Below are 19,228 nucleotides of genomic sequence, written 5' to 3'. Positions count from 1 at the left end.
AAGGTTTACAGGAATGCTTGTACCAAGTATGCCAGGAGTACAGTCCTCTTCGGTTTGGGATTTCAGTGGGATGGTTTGGGATGGTGACGTTGCTGTCACAGAATGGTATCATAGAATCCCAGACTGGCAGGGGTTGGAAGGGACCTCTGGAGATCATCCAGTCCAACCCCCTGCCAGAGCAGGGTCACCCAGAGCAGGCTGCACAGGAACGTGTCCAGGAGGGTTTGGAATATCTCCAGAGATGGAGACTCCACCACCTCTCTGGGCAGCCTCTTCCAGGGCTCTGACACCCTCAAAGGAAAGACGTTGTTCCTCATGTTTAGGTGGAACTTCCTATGTTCGTGTTTGTGCCCGTTGCCCCTTGTCCTGTCGCAGGGCATCACTGAAAAGAGCGTGGCCCCATCCTCCTGACACCCACCCTTTAAGCATTGATAAGATCCCCCTCATTCGTCTTTTTTGCAGACTAAAAAGACCCAAATCCTTCAGCTTTTCTTCATAAGAGAGGTGCTCCAGTCCCCTCATCATCTTGGTAGTCCTTTGCTGTCCCCTCTCCAGCAGTTCCCTGTCCTTGAACCTGTCAGAGGTTTGGGCTCTCCCAGGTATATAGCACAGCACCTGGAACACTTTAAATCACCACTTGGGTCTGGCACAGTCTGGTTGGAGGACTATGAGGTGGAAAAGCTGTTTCCCATCAATGTCCCTAAAACCAGAGATTTCTGCAGGCCGGAATATGATAAATAAAGCTTTGAGATGGAGCTTTGTGGGCGATAGCGGGTCAATGCAGAAAGCTGGACGTCTGAGTTACAAAGTCAGATAACGGTTTTTCAGAAATCTGAATAAAAGGAGACTTGAGGATAGCGCTCATGAAAGATTAAGCTGGGCTTGACAACCTGTTAGTGTGGAAGAAAAACCTCCCTTAGCTGCAGGTCTGCTGTGCGTCACGTCCAGCGCGTGGGCCGGTTGATGCTTTTACAGCACTGGTGTCACCGCAGCGTACCGCAGGTTTGTTTTCCGTGGAGACCTGCAGGTCCGATCGAAAGAGGTAGGTTTGCAAGGAAAGGGTGTCCACGCTCCAGGACATAACACTTGAGTGTGAGTCTGATCTTTTGGAAGGGAGTATTGCTGTCCAAAAGCTGAGCAATGAACACTCCAGAGACTTTGGGTGCTGGCAGCCTGAGTCTCTGCAGTCCTTCAAAGTGGTTTGGTTCCCCAAACTCAGGTTATTTGGGAGTTTTAACCCATTCTGCCAAATACTGGATTTTTTTTTTCCCCAAATGTCTTGGTTTTCCTTTTCCTCTGGGAGAGGGATTAAGGTTCCCAAGGCAGGGAGTTTCCACGTAGCCTCCACTGCACGTCCTTGACATGCCAAGGACATCTGTCCCTACGCTCCTAGAGGAGGACTGTCCCCGGGGGTGAGATTTCTTAGGGACAAGGTCCAAACCCGGTGTGGAGGCTATGAGATTTGTCTCCTAATTCTCCAGTGCTCGACCCCACATCCTTAATTCTCCGTTAGTGTTGGGGTGAGAGGATGCAGCATTAAAAACCTTAATGTATTTATTGAAATGGCATCATTTGCTGTAGTAGCAATACCGCGGTCCGTCTGAAGAGTGGATTCATGTGGCATTCCTGGACGTGGTGGGGACTTGGTTTTTCCTCTGTTTGCCACATGAAGGGAAGTGTGAACATCCAGGCACCCAGCTGTACGCTGGGCTTATTTATGAACTTTTAAATATTTTAGTATAAACCCTGGTGCCGCAGCGGATTTAGGAGATACCGGTTGTACAGCAGAATAAGGAACAGCAGAAAAGCCAAAATGCAGGCAGGACTTCCTGGCGAGGACGTGTGTGGAGCTGGTGACCAAACTGCTCCATCAATTAGTAAATCACGCTGGCCGAATCTCTTAATTAGTGACTTCATGAAATCTCCCTTGGAGTTGATGTCGTGCAGCTGCATTGACCCTCGGATTGCACTTGCAGAGAGGGTTCATAAATCGCATCTGGTGCCTGAGGCAGAAAAAGAGTTTCCACTCCGATATCTTTTCCTCTGTACCCCTGCTCTCATTGTGTTTTTCCACCCAGCTTGCCGTGCCTCTCCATCTCCATTTAATTAAAATCTTTTCTTGCCCCATTGCTCTGATTATGAACCTGCAGGAGCTGGGATTTCCAAGGAGGAGACCTTTCAGTTGCAAGAGCTGAAGGCGCTGATCTGCTTGGTGTGATGGCCGGGCAACCAAGATCAAGCACATCAGGAGCTCTTTGAGGACATGCTCATCATTGAGGCTCTGGCCGCGTGTTTAATATAAACATTATTTTGGCCCAGACACCAGATTTTGTTGCATTAAAGATTGCAAAGCTCAGTTCATGAGATGAAGAGGGATTGAACGCCCTTTCCGCGGCATGGCCTGCATCGTCTCCAGGGGCAACGCCAGCCCGGGGGCAGGTGGAGAAAGACCTGGTCCTGGGTTTCCTCAGGGGCTGTGGGGCTGATAAAGGCACAAAAGTGGCTCCTTTCTCCCATTCTTCATTTTCCTTTCCCATTGCCTTTTCCTGAGGGCTGAGGGATTTTCTGTGGTGGGCACGTTACCACCTGGCAGTACCCGGGGAACAGCTACATCATGTGGAAAACAGCCAGGAGTCCTCAGAAAATACTAGAAATACTGATTTTTGTGGGTAAAAAAAAAAAAAAAAGCTTCGTTTGTTTAGTGCTTTAAGACTGGTCTGTCAGCTCCTACAGCACCTATTACCCGAGCAATTATTTCACCGTGCATTTATCATTACGGCAGCTCATTCATTAAGCACAGGGAGCCTTACCACTTCTTCCCTGAGTTGTTTTAATCCTTACAGTCATGCGTCAAAGACTTTTTTTTTTTTCCCTCCCTCCTCCAACTGTGCCTTAAAAATAGAAATAAAAATAACATAATTCCCCGTGGTAGTTGAAAAATGTCCTTTTTTAAGAGCAAACCCGGCTCCCTCTGCCTACCCCTGGGCACTGCGTGCTTCAGCCCCGACCGCCCCAGGGGCTCTGCTGGCTTTTTGCTGCTTTCCTGTAGTTTGTGGTATTAAAACTGCATATTTTTTTCTTTTCTAATTGTGACTAGGAAGCCACTTTTGAGCTCGGTTTGGAGTTGGCCAGTGGCCCTGAAGGGGTAGGGTAATGTTTTGGCAAGAGGAGCTTTGGAAGCCCTGGTGAAGAGGGGCATCGCCGAGACCAACACCAGACTCCCTCTAAGAAACGTGTTGGAATTGGAGCTGGAAGCACCATTTTTCTCCCTGCCTTCCAGAAGTCGCTTGCTCACGTGTATCTAATTTTTGCGCTATCGGGGATGCAATACAGAGGCTATAATTACGAATGTAATACCTTCTTTTTCTGCTCTATTGAATTACATTAAAAGTACCGTGTTGGGTCTTTTAAGACAGCAGCTACTGTTTCTCCATCACCTTTGCAGTTGAATATATTTGGACTCAATATTTCATAATATTTTTCCCCAAGAGGGGCTGTTACATTTCTCGTCTCAGGCAGCGCTTTCGCCTGATGGGCAGGAAGCCACAGTCGTACCGAATATCTCATTCATGCGTAGCAGAAGAGACTCTTGAATCCCTTGAGTTGTGGCAAGGAAAGACAGACATTTTAGGGAAGGAGGAATAAAGTGAAGATCTGGGATAGGAGGAATGCGAAGAGACGGCTGAATAACCGGTGTTCCGTGTCACGCAGATGACACTGTCGTAGAAAAAAGTAGATTTTGAGACGAAGCGCCGCTTAATGCTGATTTATTCATTGCTTTGCAGGTTTGAAACTTTTGAAGTGAATAGCTTTGAACAGTTTTGTATCAACTATGCCAACGAAAAGCTCCAGCAGCAGTTCAACTCGGTAAGGTCAGCTTGGAAACCTTCCCTAAAACTTCACAGGAAACGTAGCAAGGCTGGATCATTGAATGCTTTGATTCTGCTTAATGATGCTTACCTGCAGGCTGGCCGGATCGCGTGGCCAGCATGAATGTAGCCCTTGGGATGCCATCTCTCCCGCGCCATGGTTGTGCGTTGCGATTGCACTAAATGTTGGTATCGTGTTGAAAATATTGCTTGGTTGATCGGTAAGCTTGATACTGGAAGCAGGTTTGCAAGTGGCTCATGCAAAGGTTCGCGCGTGGTTTTGAATAAATAGGTAGTTTGCCAGTTTTCTTTTGTGTCGTTTCAATCCTAAACCAAAACCTGGATGATCTTGTGCCGAGTCCTGATTCCAGCGTGCGACAAAGCGTGGGTAGAAACCTGCCCATTAAGTGCAGCTTAAACCTCAACAACACCAACTCTCTATTAAATAGCAGGATTAGACACATTCCCCGTTTTTTCACTTGAACGTGTCTCACAAAAACCTGGGATTCTTCTATTTTATTAGATACAAGCACTTACCTGCGCTGGAAATGAAACCAGTAAGGGGTCGCCTTTTGCTTTTGTTGTAAGCAGGGAAAATATTCCTGTTAGTTTCAGGATACGAGGGGGGAAAAAAAACTTGTTGAATTTGAGCAGCTAAGTACTGCAGGGTAGTTTGGCACTTTGAAACCCTGCCGTATGCGTGGACGTGAACGCTAGCAGTCTATCTCATGCATCGGATCTGCTAAAAATGAAAAGTAAATTATGGAGTGTATTTGCACTGTTCGTATCTTACTTAATATGTCCAACTATCACTTCTGAAGCTTATAAATTCAAACTCTCGAGATGACATGTTTGAAGAGATTTTTAAAAAGCTGTCTTTGAAGAAAAAAGTGCATTTGAAAAATCTTTTTTTTTTTTTAATATGCTTAGAGTATCTCAGAAATAGCCAGAGACAATTTATCTGCTTGGGCAGAGGTCTGAGATATGTAAGCCATATGAAGATAAGTTGGGTTTTTTTTATATATAATTTTTTTTTTTTAAATCAGAAACTACAATAGAAATGTTCCCGAGTCAGTTAGATACTGCTGCTGATATCCCTTCTGGGAGGATGGGTGCTTTTTGTGAAGCTCTGTTCATAGATGGGGGCACACGCGCTCAGCCCTAGCCGGGGTCCCAGCCTGGGAACCTGCTGCAGGTCACTAGTTTCATCCGCAGAGCGCTGAAGGAGAGAGGGATTTTTCTCAGCCCGAGAGATAAGTGTGTCATTGCCACTTCAATATATGCCTCCCACCTAAACGTAGTGACAGCTTCAGTCATTTTCTAGCGAAGTCATTTAAAGCCTTTTTTTTTTTTTTTTCTCCCCCCCCCCCCCCCCCCCCGCCCCGTGGTTTCCTAGCGTGTCGCTTTTAGTTTCCTTTCCAGAAGCTCGATCGTATAAACGGCAGAGCCTTTACAAAGCTGCACGTGAGGGCACTTAAAGCTTCTGTGGCTTCTGGATGTGCTGGGGGAATACTCTGCTCCAGTGGGGAGGAGTGGGTGAACGGGGAAGGGGCTGGCGCTGTGCTGCCTGGGGTCACCATCAGTAATTCTGCTGGTTTTCCACCCTCAGCACGTGTTTAAGCTGGAACAAGAAGAGTACATGAAGGAGGGAATCCCTTGGACTCTCATAGACTTCTACGATAACCAGCCCTGCATAGACCTTATAGAGGCGAAACTCGGTATCTTGGACCTACTGGATGAAGAGTGCAAGGTAAAGAGGACTACCTACCGTTTTGCTCTTATTTTTATTTTTATAAAAGGTTAAAGAACGGGCTTTAACCTGTGGTAGCTTGCAAGAGGGTAAACATCTCCTTTCACATGCGTTGCCTGGATGCTGATGGCTAGGGCAGACTGGTGGCGTTTGCTTTCCTTTAGGACCATTCAGAACTTCCTTGGCAGATGTTTGCTACCAACCTGGGTACCTGGTCTCACCATGTATTGCCACAGCTCGTGTTTCTGGCCTGGCTGTATGTAGGGATAGTCATAGAATCACAGAGTGGTTTGGGTTGGAAGGGACCTTAAAGACCATCTAGTTCCAATCCCCCTGCCCTGGGCAGGGACACCTCCCACCAGACCAGGTTGCTCCAAGCCCCGTCCAACCTGGCCTTGAACGCTTTCAGGGATGGGGCAGCCACAGCTTCTCTGGGCAACCTGGGCCAGGGGCTCGCCACCCTCAGAGTGAAAAATTTCTTCCTCAGATCTCATCTAAATCTCCCCTCTTCCAGTTTAAAACTGTTCCCCCTCGTCCTATCGCTACACTCCCTAATTGCTTGCGACTTCTGATTCCTTCAGTATTATCCACGAGCTGAAGTTCCTTCCTGTCTCAAGCCTTATTTTGTCCCAAGGGAAACTTGGCTCCTGTTGCAATAACTATATTTGGAGTAAAGTCGATCGCATTTAGTGTGCAGGCTTCAGATGCTGGAATCTGTGCTTCAGTGGCACACGGCATACAGAAAAAAGCATCTCTGAGAGGGTCTCCTGTTTGGTTAACCTTGCAGCATCAGGGGATAACAGCCACATAGTGAGGGTTTGCTGAGGTCAATGCCAAGCTCTGGCTGACTTCTCCCAAATAACAAGCGATAGGACAAGAGGAAGTGTCCTCAGGTTGCGCCAGGGGAGGTTTAGGATGGATATTAGGAAAAAGTTCTTCATGGAAAGGGCTATCAAGCATTGGAAGAGGCTGCCCAGGGAAGTGGTGGAGTCCCCATCCCTGGAGGTATTTAAAAGCCGGGCAGACGTGGTGCTGAGGGACATGGTTTAGTGGTGGTTTTGACTGTCAGGTTGATGGTTGGACTTGATGATCTTGAAGGTCCCTTCCAACCTAGGCGATTCTATGAATTTCACACAAGTTTTTTAGAAGGCCGAAATTGCGTGTCCATTCTGCTCTTTTGAGATAGAGAAGCAGGAGCCAGGGATGACCTGTAGAAGCGTCTTCAGTTGCGTAGGCTTCTTGTTTAGCCATTCCTTCAGCATTCTTCTGCTGGGGTTTGGGCTTGTGTCTTCCCTCAGCTTTCCTGAGTTTTGGGTTTGTGGTTGGTTGGTTTGGTTTGTTTTTTTTTTTAAACCAGGCTTGTAATGTTGGGAGAGTAGTTTGCCATCTCTTATCCTCTGACTCTCATAACAGCCTAAATTAAATCTTGCTTTAACATTGAGCGGAAATCCCAGAACAGCAACCCTTCATGAGCATCCATGAGAAGGTTGGGCTCCTTGGTCAGTCATGAATTATCGAATATATCTAGTAACAAAAAAAAAATTTAAGATGGGAGATTTTCTTGGGAAGTTGGCATGCCTGTTTTGAAGGTCCTTGGTGTGAAGAGTAGGTGGCAAGTCCAGAGTCTTGAGATATAGTCATCTCAACAGGAGAGCTCAGTGTGACACTGTGATGATGAGGGCTTCTACACTGGGAAGAGCAGCTTGTATCTCTTCCAGTACTGGTATCTGCACAGAAATGATGGTGAGGAAATACTGGAGAGAGCGTTGTCGGATCGGGGCTATGTAACACTGTGATACTGTGGAGCCTGACTGGTTTTGCTGCGGTGTGATCAACAAGTTGTCTTTGGGAAGAGTTTCCATCACGACTCGGATATATTCTGTGCCAGGAAATGTCTTACCGATTCTGGAAGGGCTTTGAGGGTCTTTGTATGAGGGCAGGGAAGGGTGAGGCAAGGGGTGGTAGGAGAGCTGAAGCAGGGAATGATGTCCCTCACCAGGATGGCCAAGGTGATGAGAAGGACACAATGAATTCTTGTTGGCTTTTTGGGATCCACGAGTATGGGACGGATCCAGTGGCCTGAAGGCAGGAATGTCATGTTGCATTAGTGGGAAAGATTTTGGATCCATTATTTAAACTAGTGTCCCTGTTGGGATTTTAGGAGACGTATGACTTGTCTGGAAGCAAGGTGACCTGTCAAGTGGCTGTGACAGGGCTGCCTTTCTAGGCATGACGAGGCTGTCCCAACCTGCGTGTTCCACAAGCTCAGCCCTCGTCTGGGGTACAAACACTCCGTCACTTTGCGAGAGCCAGCCGGAGTTGGGGCTTTGACCTTTTCAAATCTAGTCTCGGGAAGACTCCTTAAAAATGAGGACAAATTAAACTTAATTTGATGCCCTTAAAATAGCATCTTAGCCAGAGCTGGCTCAGGAGGAGGTCAGATTATTTGCTTGATACTCAGCAGCGTTTCATTTGGTCTCTGTGCTGTTAAGCCTGTTAAATTCTTCAGGCTCAAACCAGCTCCTGGGTGTTGTGGGGACCATAAGGAAAGTTTCCCTCGTGCCATATTGGCTGATGACGCCCTTTGCTCCTCTCCGAAGCATCTGGCACGGGTTGTTGCTGGTGACGTTGTATTACGTGGAGCAGTTCCTATGCAACAGCAAGAATGTGGCCAACTTCGCTGTAGGTCTGTCTGCGACTACTTTTTTCGTCCGTGCTTTTTTGGACCAAAAAAATGAAACGCAAGATCTGTTCCCCGCGCCCCTCCCCCCCGTCAAATGCCAATTATCTGGGTATTTACCTGTCAGTGGGGAATGCTGTCATTAGTCACAGGCCCTTATTATGGGCCCTCTAATCGGCTCTTTTATAATAACCTGCAAGTGTTCTCCAGCTTTATGAAAATTTCAGCAGTGCCTGTCAACCGAAAGCACCAGTTTATGGATGAAAACCTTCACCCCCGCATCACCGGCGGCAGCGTTTGCACCCCTCGGGGAGAGTCGGCCACGGTGGGCGCGGGACCACAATAGGGTAATTGCAAGTCATCTCATTAGGCGGATAAATATACTCGGGGACTTGAAATGGCATCGAGGGGGTCCTGGCAACATAATGAAACATTAGCGCAAATGCGGAGGGTTTGTCGCTAATGTTCTCGCTTCACAGTATGGATTATTTTTTTAAAAAAAATCTTTAATGTGAGGTTGGGGAGGGGGGTGGTTGCGTACGTGCTGAAGCAGTTCAGCTAACGAAGGTCATAGACCTTTGGGGCGTAATGAGTCGTGTCACCGTTTAGAGAAGAAGGGGGCCAGACAGGGTTGAAACGGGAGTCGGCAGTGAAAGAGAGGGCTCTCAAATTTAAATTGGAATTTTAAGGACAAAACGCGTTTTGTGAAAGCAAATGATAAAAACCCTAGCTTGGAAAAAAGAGGGCTTTAGGACATGTTTAGTTTGGGGTTTTTTTTTAAACAGCTTTGAGGCCTTATGAGTTGGAAGCTGTTGTAGAATTATTAAGGTTGGAGGGGGCTTCTGGAGGTCACTTTCTCCAATCTCCAGTTACATTCCTGGTCTGCCCAGGAAGCCGTGTAATCTCCATGGGACTGTGACCTTGGAGGTTACATGTCCCTCCCATCATGTCTTCTCCTAAATGACCCTGGAGTCCTCAAAGTGCCACTTCCCCATTTCCTGCACTGGAGTGTCACCTGCCCAGATCTGGAGCTTTTGGGACCTCTTGGTTTTGCTTAGGCCTGAAAAGATGGCAGAGGAACAGCAAGAGTTCATGTCCCGTGTGCAGAAATGACCTTGGCCAGAAACCAAGGCCACCACGAGAGGCACAGTATGGAAGTGCTCTAGCAACAAACTGATGAGCCTGAAGAGGAAGGAAGGGGGAGAAGGGCATCCAGGAGAACCTCCCTGCTGGTGAGCTGTGAAGTGTGGATGGAGTCCTACCACGGTGGTGGTGGTAAATAATTCGGGATAAGAGCAGAGCCCTCGAGGAGAGGAAGGAGAGCAATGTAGAGCCCATCAGAAGAGATAGGCATTAATGAGGGAAGCTGTCTTCTGAAAATCCAGTCGTGGGAAGTTGGGAGGGCATGTGGGAGATTGCTTGAATGTTTGGGATGACTTCAGGGTATGGTTGGCCTTATTGTGGAGGGAATGACTTTGGTGGAGTGGACAGCAGACTTCCTAGGCAGAGTTTGAAGGCTTTGAGGTTGTGAGGGGGAGCACATGAAGAGCAACATCAGTGCTCTGGAGAGGAGGAGCCAGTTAGGTTGATTTTTTCAAGAGACTTAAATTATCCTCGGAGGAAATAAAAAACTCCCTAAGAAATGTAGTCCATTTTCTGTGTCAAAGCTGGATGAGATGTCCTGCTTTTCAGGCTGAAACTGTTTACTCTGTGGGAGCACTGTGTGTCTTCCATACACTTCCTGGGTGTCTTTCAGGAGTACAGCCTGAAGTTGCTGTGGAGATCGGGGTTTCTCCATAAGATGTTCCTGCTGCCTGGCTGCTCTTTGTTTTTGCCTGTGCTGTTGGGATGGGAGTGGGAACGGAAAAATTAATTTTCCGTTAGCGTGAAGTGCATCTAAAAGGGTTTGATCAGGAACGAGCTGGCTGGAGGGGTTGATGTGTCAATCACGGCATTGTTGTCCAAGATTTATTATGGATCTTGGTGCAATTCTTTCCTCTTGAGGAGCAGCGTGACCCTGAGGCTGCCAAATGGGGGGATGTGTCTTACCAAACCCGTGAGCTCCCTCATGTTCTCAAACTCTCTCGTGGCTCCCGTTTTGTGTTTCATGGCACGTTGCCATCGTGTTACGCTGTTAATGTGCCAAATGCATTTTCGAAGGCTGTTCAAAAGATGGTCTTTAACCTTTCCTGTGTCCTTCTGTCAAGTGCCAGAAACACTGAAGTCTGCTCCTAGCAAACCGGTTTTCAATCCCGCTTGTCTCCGCGCATCGCTGTGAACTTGGGTATCTGAGCAAATGTTATTTTCCCTTGTCTGGACTTGTTAGTTTTTTGAACGTCAGAAATAAGCACGTCGCCTTCCTGTGCCACGCGGTCCTGTCCAGGGGGATTTCTGTTTCCACAAGCAGATACACGGAGGTTGGACCTCTGGGCTTTCCTGTGGGGCGGACCGTCTAATCCAACGGCGGAATAACCTCGCCTACGTCACGCTGTCAGCTTTTATGACTTTAAAGTCAGGAACATCACTTGCGGTGGAACGTGTCTCTGTTGCGTGGAGGAAGCTGAGGCTCTTTTCAGGCTTTAACATATATTGGAGTGATAAGGAGAAAAGAAAGAAAATGTAAATAGCTCCTACTGTGTTTTCAGAGGGTTGACTTTTAGATCATCGTGTTTGAGTGGACCTCTGTTGCTTTTATCCTGTTAATTGTCCTTCTGTTGGAGGTGATGGTGGAGGGAATCGCACTTTTTAGGCCAAACAGCTCCAAATATCTCCTCGGCTCTCTGGTGGGCGTGGTGGGTTCTTGACCCTGGGATGCTTCTGACCCAAAAGCAGTGGGACTTGAGGTGACCCTGGCCGCGCTGGGTAGGTTTGATTTCGGTTGCAGTAGCTCTCGGCAGCTCAGAGGCCGGTGTATGGATATGTGAGGTGACCCTGGCTGGAATTACACCGACCATCTGATTTTACGCGGCGGGACAGTGAGGACAGATGAGCAGAAGCAGTGACCTTGTGAAGTTACCGGTCTAAGTTTTTCCCTGTTTAGAGATTTCCATACAATACTTGCAAGGCAGTTGGTTTTCCTCTTCCCCATCCCCTAAAAAAGTCTTGCACTGATGAGATAGTCTCTCAAAAACTTTCTCCCTAGCTTTAAACTGCCAAGCCAGTACCAAAAGCTGTTATAATAGTACAGATAATGCCCCCGTTAATTTTTATCTCCAGGACTTTGGTCCCTATCAGGTGCTTCTCAGGCAGCTAAAAATACCCAGCCTGCACAATGGTGAGCGGAGAGTGGTGCGGGTCCGGCGAAACCTTCTTTTTGGGAGGCAGGAGCGATGTCTTTGAAGTTCAGCTCTGAGATAAGCAGGTTTTTCAGCAAAGTGGATGGTCTGAAAGAGAGCCGGTGCAGGATAAATCCGCTTTCTGCAGCGTCGCGGGGCTGCGGGGCTCCTGCTCCGCACCCGTGGCCCGGTCCCAAACAGGAGAGACCTAACGATCGTCCCAGAAAGGGTGTTTTCAGCAGTTATATATCATATTTGTATGTAAAAAAGAAACCCATCTGCATTTATATAACTCCATAGTTTAAATATGCATGTCTATCTTGCATAAATAAAATATGTATATAATTGCATATATATAATTGCATAAATAACTGCCTTCTAATATTTATATATAATCTATTTTATTTCTTCCCCATGGCCAGAACCCTTCTGGCGTGGTTTGGCTTGCTGCCGTGAAATCAAAGGCCGTTTCAGAGCGGCATTAAGAAATATTCCTCATCTGTCTCGAATTTTCCTTGTTATTGTTTGCTGCCCCTATTTCCTCTGTCACCTTTCATAGAAAGGTCCAGATAAAAGACCTGATGGAAGATCCGGAGCTTTCCCTGACGCTGCACAATTGTTTTGTGGTTTATAGGCTTTGTCCTATCGAATTTTAAATATCCCCTAACGCTTTTCTTCTGACTCTTCTCTTTTTCTAACCTAAATAATCCGGTCAGCTATTTTTGTGTTAAAAATTATGCGTGTGTATATACGTGCAACCATTTCTGTCCTGCTGGCGGTGATGGAGGGTCCACCAGTCCATCCCCTTCCCATCCCTCCTGGGCTGTGGTCTCCAGCCCTCAAATGTAACAACTTCACCCCTTGCTTCCATTGATTTTTCGAGAATTTTGCTTTGTGGCAAACGTGTTGTGCTGGAAAAGTGAAAAATAAGAGATATTTGCAACCGTGGCTCTTTCCTCGCGCGGCCTTCTGTCTTTTAGAAAGCTTTGGCGGGGGAGGTTGGCTGGTTAGTAGAGAGGGACATAAACGTACCCTAAAAAAATGAGTCTTTATGGGAATTGTGATCATGAGGGTATCAGAAGTTACAATACATGGTTATATGCTGCTGTACAGCTATGTATGTGCTTAGAAAATAATAAAATAAAACTAGATTTATTTTTTTTCCCCTCATCTTGGGAATATATTGGTAAAAACTGCAGGTGCTGGGTCGGAAGATAAGCTCAAACCCTCCCAGTAATGCTGGTTTGTGGGAAGTAGCCCGTTCCCTTGCTGCACAGGTAGTGCTCTGAGGTTTTTTTGGTCATTGCAGTTCTTTAGGATTTCTCCATTCTCTGCCTCATCCTACCAAAGCAGTGTCTTGGGCAACACCCGCTACATTGGTGGATCATGGCCAAATCATTGAATGGTTTGGCTTGGAAGGGACCTTAAAGCCCATCCAGTGCCACCTGGGCAGGGACACCTTCCACCAGACCAGGTTGCTCCAAGCCCCGGCCAACCTGGCCTTGAACCCCTCCAGGGATGGGGCAGCCACAGCTTCTCTGGGCAACCTGGGCCAGGGGCTCACCACCCTCACACCAAAGAATTTCTTCCTCGGATCTCATCTCAATCTCCCCTCTTTCAGTTTGAAACCATTCCCCCTCGTCCCATAGCTCCCCTCCCTGCTCCAGAGTCCCTCCCCAGCTTTCCTGGAGCCCCTTGAGGGACTGGAAGGGGCTGGAAGGTCTCCGTGGAGCCTTCTCTTCTCCAGGCTGAACCCCCCCAGCTCTCTCAGCCTGTCCTCCCAGCAGGGGGGCTCCAGCCCTCTGAGCATCAAGGATATTGAGAATCCTTTCAAGGACAGCTCCACATAGGACTTGCACCCTGATTTCAGTGTAAATAGGATGCAGAAGGAGGGTTTGGCATCCAGGAGATTCCTGGCACAGGGCGTTGGGTGTGTGGAAGGGGGACACGGGAATCGTTTGGCTGTGGTAGGACAGGTAGGGGATCTGAAATCCCAACCCTGTGTGTAACTGGGGTTAATGCAGCCTGTGTTGGGATCCAAGTGACCTCACCCCAAGCCTACTGAGAGGCAGAAGTTTCTTAGAGAATCATCATTTTATTATTATTTGAACATTGATATTTTCATAGAATCATAGAATTGTCTAGGTTGGAAGGGACCTTTCAGATCGAGTCCTACCATCAACGGGACACTGCCAAGTCCACCACTAACCCATGTCCCTCAGCACCACGTCTGCCCGGCTTTTAAATACCTCCAGGGATGGGGACTCCACCACTGCCCTGGGCAGCCTCTTCCAATGCTTGACAACCCTTTCCACGAAGAACTTTTTCCTAATATCCATCCGAAACCTCCCCTGGGGCAACTTGAGACGTTTTCCTCTTGTCCTATCGCCTGAACCTTGGTGTCTGAGTGATTAATGCAACTTAAGTGCAAAAACACTCTTTAATTAATATTTTTTTTTTTTTCTGCAAGAGCGGTTCTGGCTGTTGGAGTAAAACCAGCATTTGGGTGTTTTTCACTGGAAACGAAATTTTAGTGTGTTTGTCAAGAATATACAGAAAAACTAAATAGCACACGCTCCTAGAACTCGGGGGGGATGGTCTCTGTTTCTCAAATATTCCTGTAGCCCACGTGGCCTACAGATAGCTCACAAGGAGGGTTCCTCCAAAATGTCCCCACGCGCCTGACCACGACTTTTTGCTCCATTTTCTCCCCATCCAGGTTCCCAAAGGCACTGACCAGAACTGGGCGCAGAAGCTGTATGACCGACACGCCAGCAGCCAGCACTTCCAGAAGCCCCGGATGTCCAACACCTCCTTCATTGTCCTGCACTTCGCCGATAAGGTAACTGGGCGCCTGTTGGTTGCGTACGCTGGGAATTGAACGGAGAAATGGGATGTACATGGAGGGGAAAAAAGAACCGCATGAAGGAAAATTTAGTTTATAGCACCAACGAGCTGCTTTTTGGTGATAGGGATGCCCGTTTGGCAATAATGTCGGTTGGGTGCTCAGATCTAGATCAGCTTGGAGGACTTCAGCCTCCAAATTATTGCCCTAAGCTTTAAATAGTTGTGCTTTCGAGAGCAGAGAGAAATCCTCTTTCTCAAAGCTGCAGTGAAATGAATTTCTGTAAGGGCAGCTTGACAGAAAACAAATTGGAAAAAGGAATTATATTTGAAGAGCGGGAGTGGTGGGAGTCAGCAAGGCACGGTGGGGAGGAGCCTGTGAGAGGTGACCTTGGGCTGGTCCCACCCTTCTGAGGGAGAAGATGCCGACCGTGGGACTCTTCCAGTGTCTGGTGCTGTAGGTTCTCATCATGGGTTCCATCTTCATTGAAACCCTGATGTGACAGGCATCGCTTCCAGCAAATAAGAATCTTAAAAGCTTGTAGTTATCCAAAATACACGTTTGTTAGAAAGGAAAATATAAGGCCAACCTGGGAACGTGTCTGAGGAGCCAGACGACATAGAGGTGCTGTGATCTCGTACTGGTGCTTCTAACCAGGTTTGCCCTGGATGCGAGCAGCACTTTTCATGCCAAAGGTTGACACTCGCTTTTCCTTAGGCATGTGATTTTGCACATGTATCCTTCACAAATGCTCTTTCTTTGCAAGTTTTCCCATTTTGGGGGGGAACGTCAGTTATTTCAGCCAACTTCAAATGCGAAAAATAGAACAAGATTTTCTTCCGTCCTCTCTAAATTCTTCCTTTGCATGCCAACCCTCTGCGATTTCGAAAACAAGAGACCTACGAGAGACGTAGCCAGGGCATCTTTTGAGGTTTATCGATTAGCTTACAAGGAGTTCAGAAGTGAACAAAAGAGCATGCAGAGCGACTGATGATCTTTGCATTTTTACTCCTGGTTTCCATGGAAGTGCGGTTGAGTCCCATACAGAGCGGCTTAATGCCTAAGGAACGCGGTGGGTTTGCGTTAAGGATTTTGCTTTCATTTAGATTCACTTTCTTTGATGAAAAGTGACCTTTAAATCCCAGTTGTTCCCCCCCTCTTCTCCCTTTCAGGTTTTTCAGGTGAGCTCCAACAGTAGGGGTGTGGTGGGACACAGCACCTTGTCCCTGTGCGGTTGGACTTTACCTTCTGGGCTTCTTCCTTTGTCTCCTGCTAGGTGGAATACCAAAGCGAGGGATTCCTGGAGAAGAACAGGGACACCGTGTACGAAGAACAGATCAACATCCTGAAAGCCAGCAAGGTAAAAGCAATGAATTGGGAGAGAATAACAATAATCGGGAGAGGAGGGACGAGGCTTCTGGGGGTTATGGCTGCACCCAGGTGTGGATGTGCATTGTCGTCTGCTGTCTTCCACCCTGGTGTTGGTGTCCCGTTGAGGTGCATCAGAAAAACCCTTTCATCATCTTTTTTTGGTCACTGAGAGCAAAAATCAGGAGGAGCCAGTTACGCGGTAGCGGAAATCCCACTTAACTCTTGCTCGGAGCTCCCCACCCATCACTCTCCAGCCATCACCTGGCATGGAAGGGGTTCTCAAAAGTATGTGGAGCCACAGGTGATCCTGGGATTAAAAGCCACGGTCAGATGTGTAGTTTGTATATTGTGGGCAGCGTTGCTGACCCTACCACCCGCCTGTACAAAAATGGCTGTTCCCCTTAGCTGTAGTCCATCATACTTGTCCTTGAGACTTTCAATTACTTTAATAATTAGTATGCAAAAAGTAGGGTTTATATACAATGCTGGAAATGTGACGCAAACTCTGAGACATTCCAGCTGCTCTAGAGCTATTTTACGCTGCTGCCAAGATGCGACGTTAACAAACTAACACATACTGATGATCACACTCCAGTATTCCAAGATTTTTGTTCCACGTACCTTTCCTCTCCCGAGTATTGTACAAACAACTTGTTGGCACCTCATCGCGTCAAGTGCCAACAGAGACGCGTTGATTGACCTCGAGTACCAAGTTTCCCGGTCAAGAGCTTTTTGGCACCTGGGGTTTGAAGTCTCTATTTGTTCCGAGGGCTGTGAACGCGGTGGGCTGTTGGAAGCAGAAAGGTGGTAGGTGTGGGGCTCTGCAGGCTTTAGCGTGGGTCGTGCCCGTAGTAAACGGGCGCTTGGCCGGCGGACTTCCACCTGGAGACTTCTCACTCGCGTGTGTGAACTGAGCTGGTTTTACGCTGCCACCTCTTCTCCGTGAGCCTGCGTCTGGGTGGGTTGGGCTAAAAGTGTCAACGATGCAGACTTTGAGGGCACTTCAAGTTCTTATCGTTTAAAACCAAACCAAAAATTCCCCCTGTGACCTTGAGTCTTTCATCGTCGATGCGCAAGTTAAGATTTTAAATGACCTTAACCCTTCCAGCCCTCTTATTAAGAACTTAATATGAAAATCCATCCCTGCAAGGTCCAACGTACCATCCAGCAGCCAAAATCCAGACTGCAACAACTCGTTGTTTCCACCAGACCTTGTGTGTGGTGTAGGGAGGGAATATATCTGCTTTTCTCCAAACCGTTTCAAAGCTTCCCCCGTTTCAAAGCTTGTTAACTTGCATCTATTTTTATTTTTTTATTAAAAATTTTGAATCCCCCCCTGCATGTTGCAAGCAGACATGTCGCGTATCCAGATTTCTCCTCTTTGTGCCACCCTCCCTCGGGTTTACGGCTGGGTGTCACCTCCCAAATGCCACCTAAATAAGGAGGATGATGAGGGGAGGTGGAGGAAGTATTATTTTTTTAGAAGCGTTTAAAGCAGGAAGTTGGTTCCTGTCAAAGTTAAGAGATGAGAATGGGAAATTATTTGAGCTTGCGCTGCATCTCGGAAATTAATTTATACGAAGATGGCAAGATGCGCAATTTTTTCATCCACGGGGGCAATTGCGAGTCTAATAACTGTGAAGCTGGGCTTTGAGAACCCCTAAATCAAGATCTCTGTGTGTTTGGGAAGCCCACAGCTTTCCCAGGGTGAAAACTGAGCATGATTAGAGCTTATTAGAAATGCCAGGTAACCTGCAGGAATAATTGATGCCGTGCGATGAATTATTTAGCCTGTGCTGAACTTGCTGTTGGAGGCAGAGCTGCAGAACTGGCCGTGCCTGAGAGGGATTTCTGGCTGTAGGAGAGCTCTAACTCGCTGGGGTAACGTGTTGTAGAGTGATGGGGACGGTGCCACCTGCAACTTATTCCTTAAAAAAAAAAAAAATTTTAAAAAACTGCTGAAATGGGTTTATTAACAGCGTTGCCTCCTCTTTTCTCTCTGTGTATAAGGACCATAATATAATATCAGAGTGAGCTGGGCTTTGGTTTAATAGCAAAAAAATCCCAAACCCTGCCCTTTGCAACTGCGTTTTTTGGCCTTAAAACGTGGAGTTTCTTAAGCCATTAATGTGTGCACCTCAGGAGCAAAGATTTGGGTTGACTTGGCCTGCAAACTAACCTGATGTTCCTTGGGCTGGGGCGTTAGGACCTTGTTAATTCGCGGTGGTGGCCCCGTAGGTGACCCCCACAATCTGCCTGTGTGATCCAGCTTAAAACACTCTCAAATGCACTTGGCTCCGAGAAGCTTTGGGCGCTGGATGAACTTCTGCCTTTGAGATGTTTCTTTAAGGACGTGGGAGGGGTCCGCCAGCCTGTGCCGCTGCCATGTGGTCCTGGGAGGAAGAGCGGAGGAAGGCCACCCTCACCCTCCTCCTGCAAAGCCTCCAAAACCTCGTAGTCTTCTCCTGCTTTCACTAACCCTCTTGGCTGGCAGATTCAGTTTTCCTCATCTTTTTTATTTCTTTTTTTTTTTTTTTGCCTCTCGCCTGCCGTGTGCCTTCTGTGGCTATAAACAAATCAATTTCTTTTTCTTTGGCTGTAAAAAGCAACCCGGTTTCTCTGAACCAAGAAGAGCAGCAGCGCGGAGTCTGCCGCTTGGATGTGCTGATTTGACTAAAAATGAAATTTGGGCTGCAAAAGGCTGTGCTGTGAGGATCCCGTACTCGGGAGCAGGCCTGCATACAGTAATTTGCTGCATTCTTTATATTCCCGCTAAAGGCGATACGCGGGGCAAGGGGGAACACTCGATTTAACACGGCGAGGGCTTAAACACCTCTCCGTCGGCAAGCGCATCGCTGATGAAGCGCTCCCACCGAGGCGGAATCGCGTTCTGCTAATTAGAATGCAATTACTGCCGTCAACAAGATGGTGAAAGAGACTTTATAAAGCAGCTAATTAGTTTTGTTAGCGCCGGTCAGCTAAAACGGTTGAGAGTTGATGTTCTTTGAATTAAGGAGACTGATTTGAATACTGATTGAAAGCATACCAGCGTGCTGTTAAGATATTATATTCCGGTCCTCTATAATTATGAATTATGCACTCGCGTTTTTGCTTCTGGCAGTTGGGAAGGGAGGGGTCCTTCCCTCTCGCTTATCCCCCATGGATATCCCGCTTATCTATCCATGGAATAAATCCTGGGCTGCTACGGATGGTCCCAGTTCCACCAGTTTTGCTTTAAGCAAGCTGAAAGCTGGCCTCTGAGATTCTTGTTGAGCACTTGTGCGGCAGCAAGGACTCCTTTTATGAATAGTAAGCGGACGGAGGGCTCGATGGCTCTCCCAGCTATGTGTTAAGATATTTTGGAACCTGAAATGACAGCCGGGGGTTTCACCGCGTTGTCAGGTGGGAGATAGTAAAGGAACCCGTGTTAGATCTCTT

At 47.4% G+C, this 19,228-nt stretch overlaps 1 protein-coding gene across 1 annotated transcript in view; it reads left to right on the top strand.

Annotated features, from left to right (window-relative positions):
• The window catches only part of LOC128902947 (unconventional myosin-Vb-like), a 155,390-nt gene that overhangs the window by 64,533 nt on the left and 71,629 nt on the right, over positions 1-19,228 (top strand). The window contains exons 11-14 of the mRNA XM_054186727.1: positions 3,786-3,867; positions 5,479-5,619; positions 14,294-14,416; positions 15,696-15,779. Coding sequence (XP_054042702.1) covers positions 3,786-3,867; positions 5,479-5,619; positions 14,294-14,416; positions 15,696-15,779 — 430 coding nt within the window. The remainder of the gene's footprint in view (positions 1-3,785; positions 3,868-5,478; positions 5,620-14,293; positions 14,417-15,695; positions 15,780-19,228) is intronic.

The sequence above is a fragment of the Rissa tridactyla genome, chromosome Z (assembly GCF_028500815.1).
Source record: "Rissa tridactyla isolate bRisTri1 chromosome Z, bRisTri1.patW.cur.20221130, whole genome shotgun sequence".
NCBI lineage: Eukaryota > Metazoa > Chordata > Aves > Charadriiformes > Laridae > Rissa > Rissa tridactyla.
Note: the sequence above shows the minus strand (reverse complement) of the source record. Positions and strands in the feature narration are given on the sequence as shown.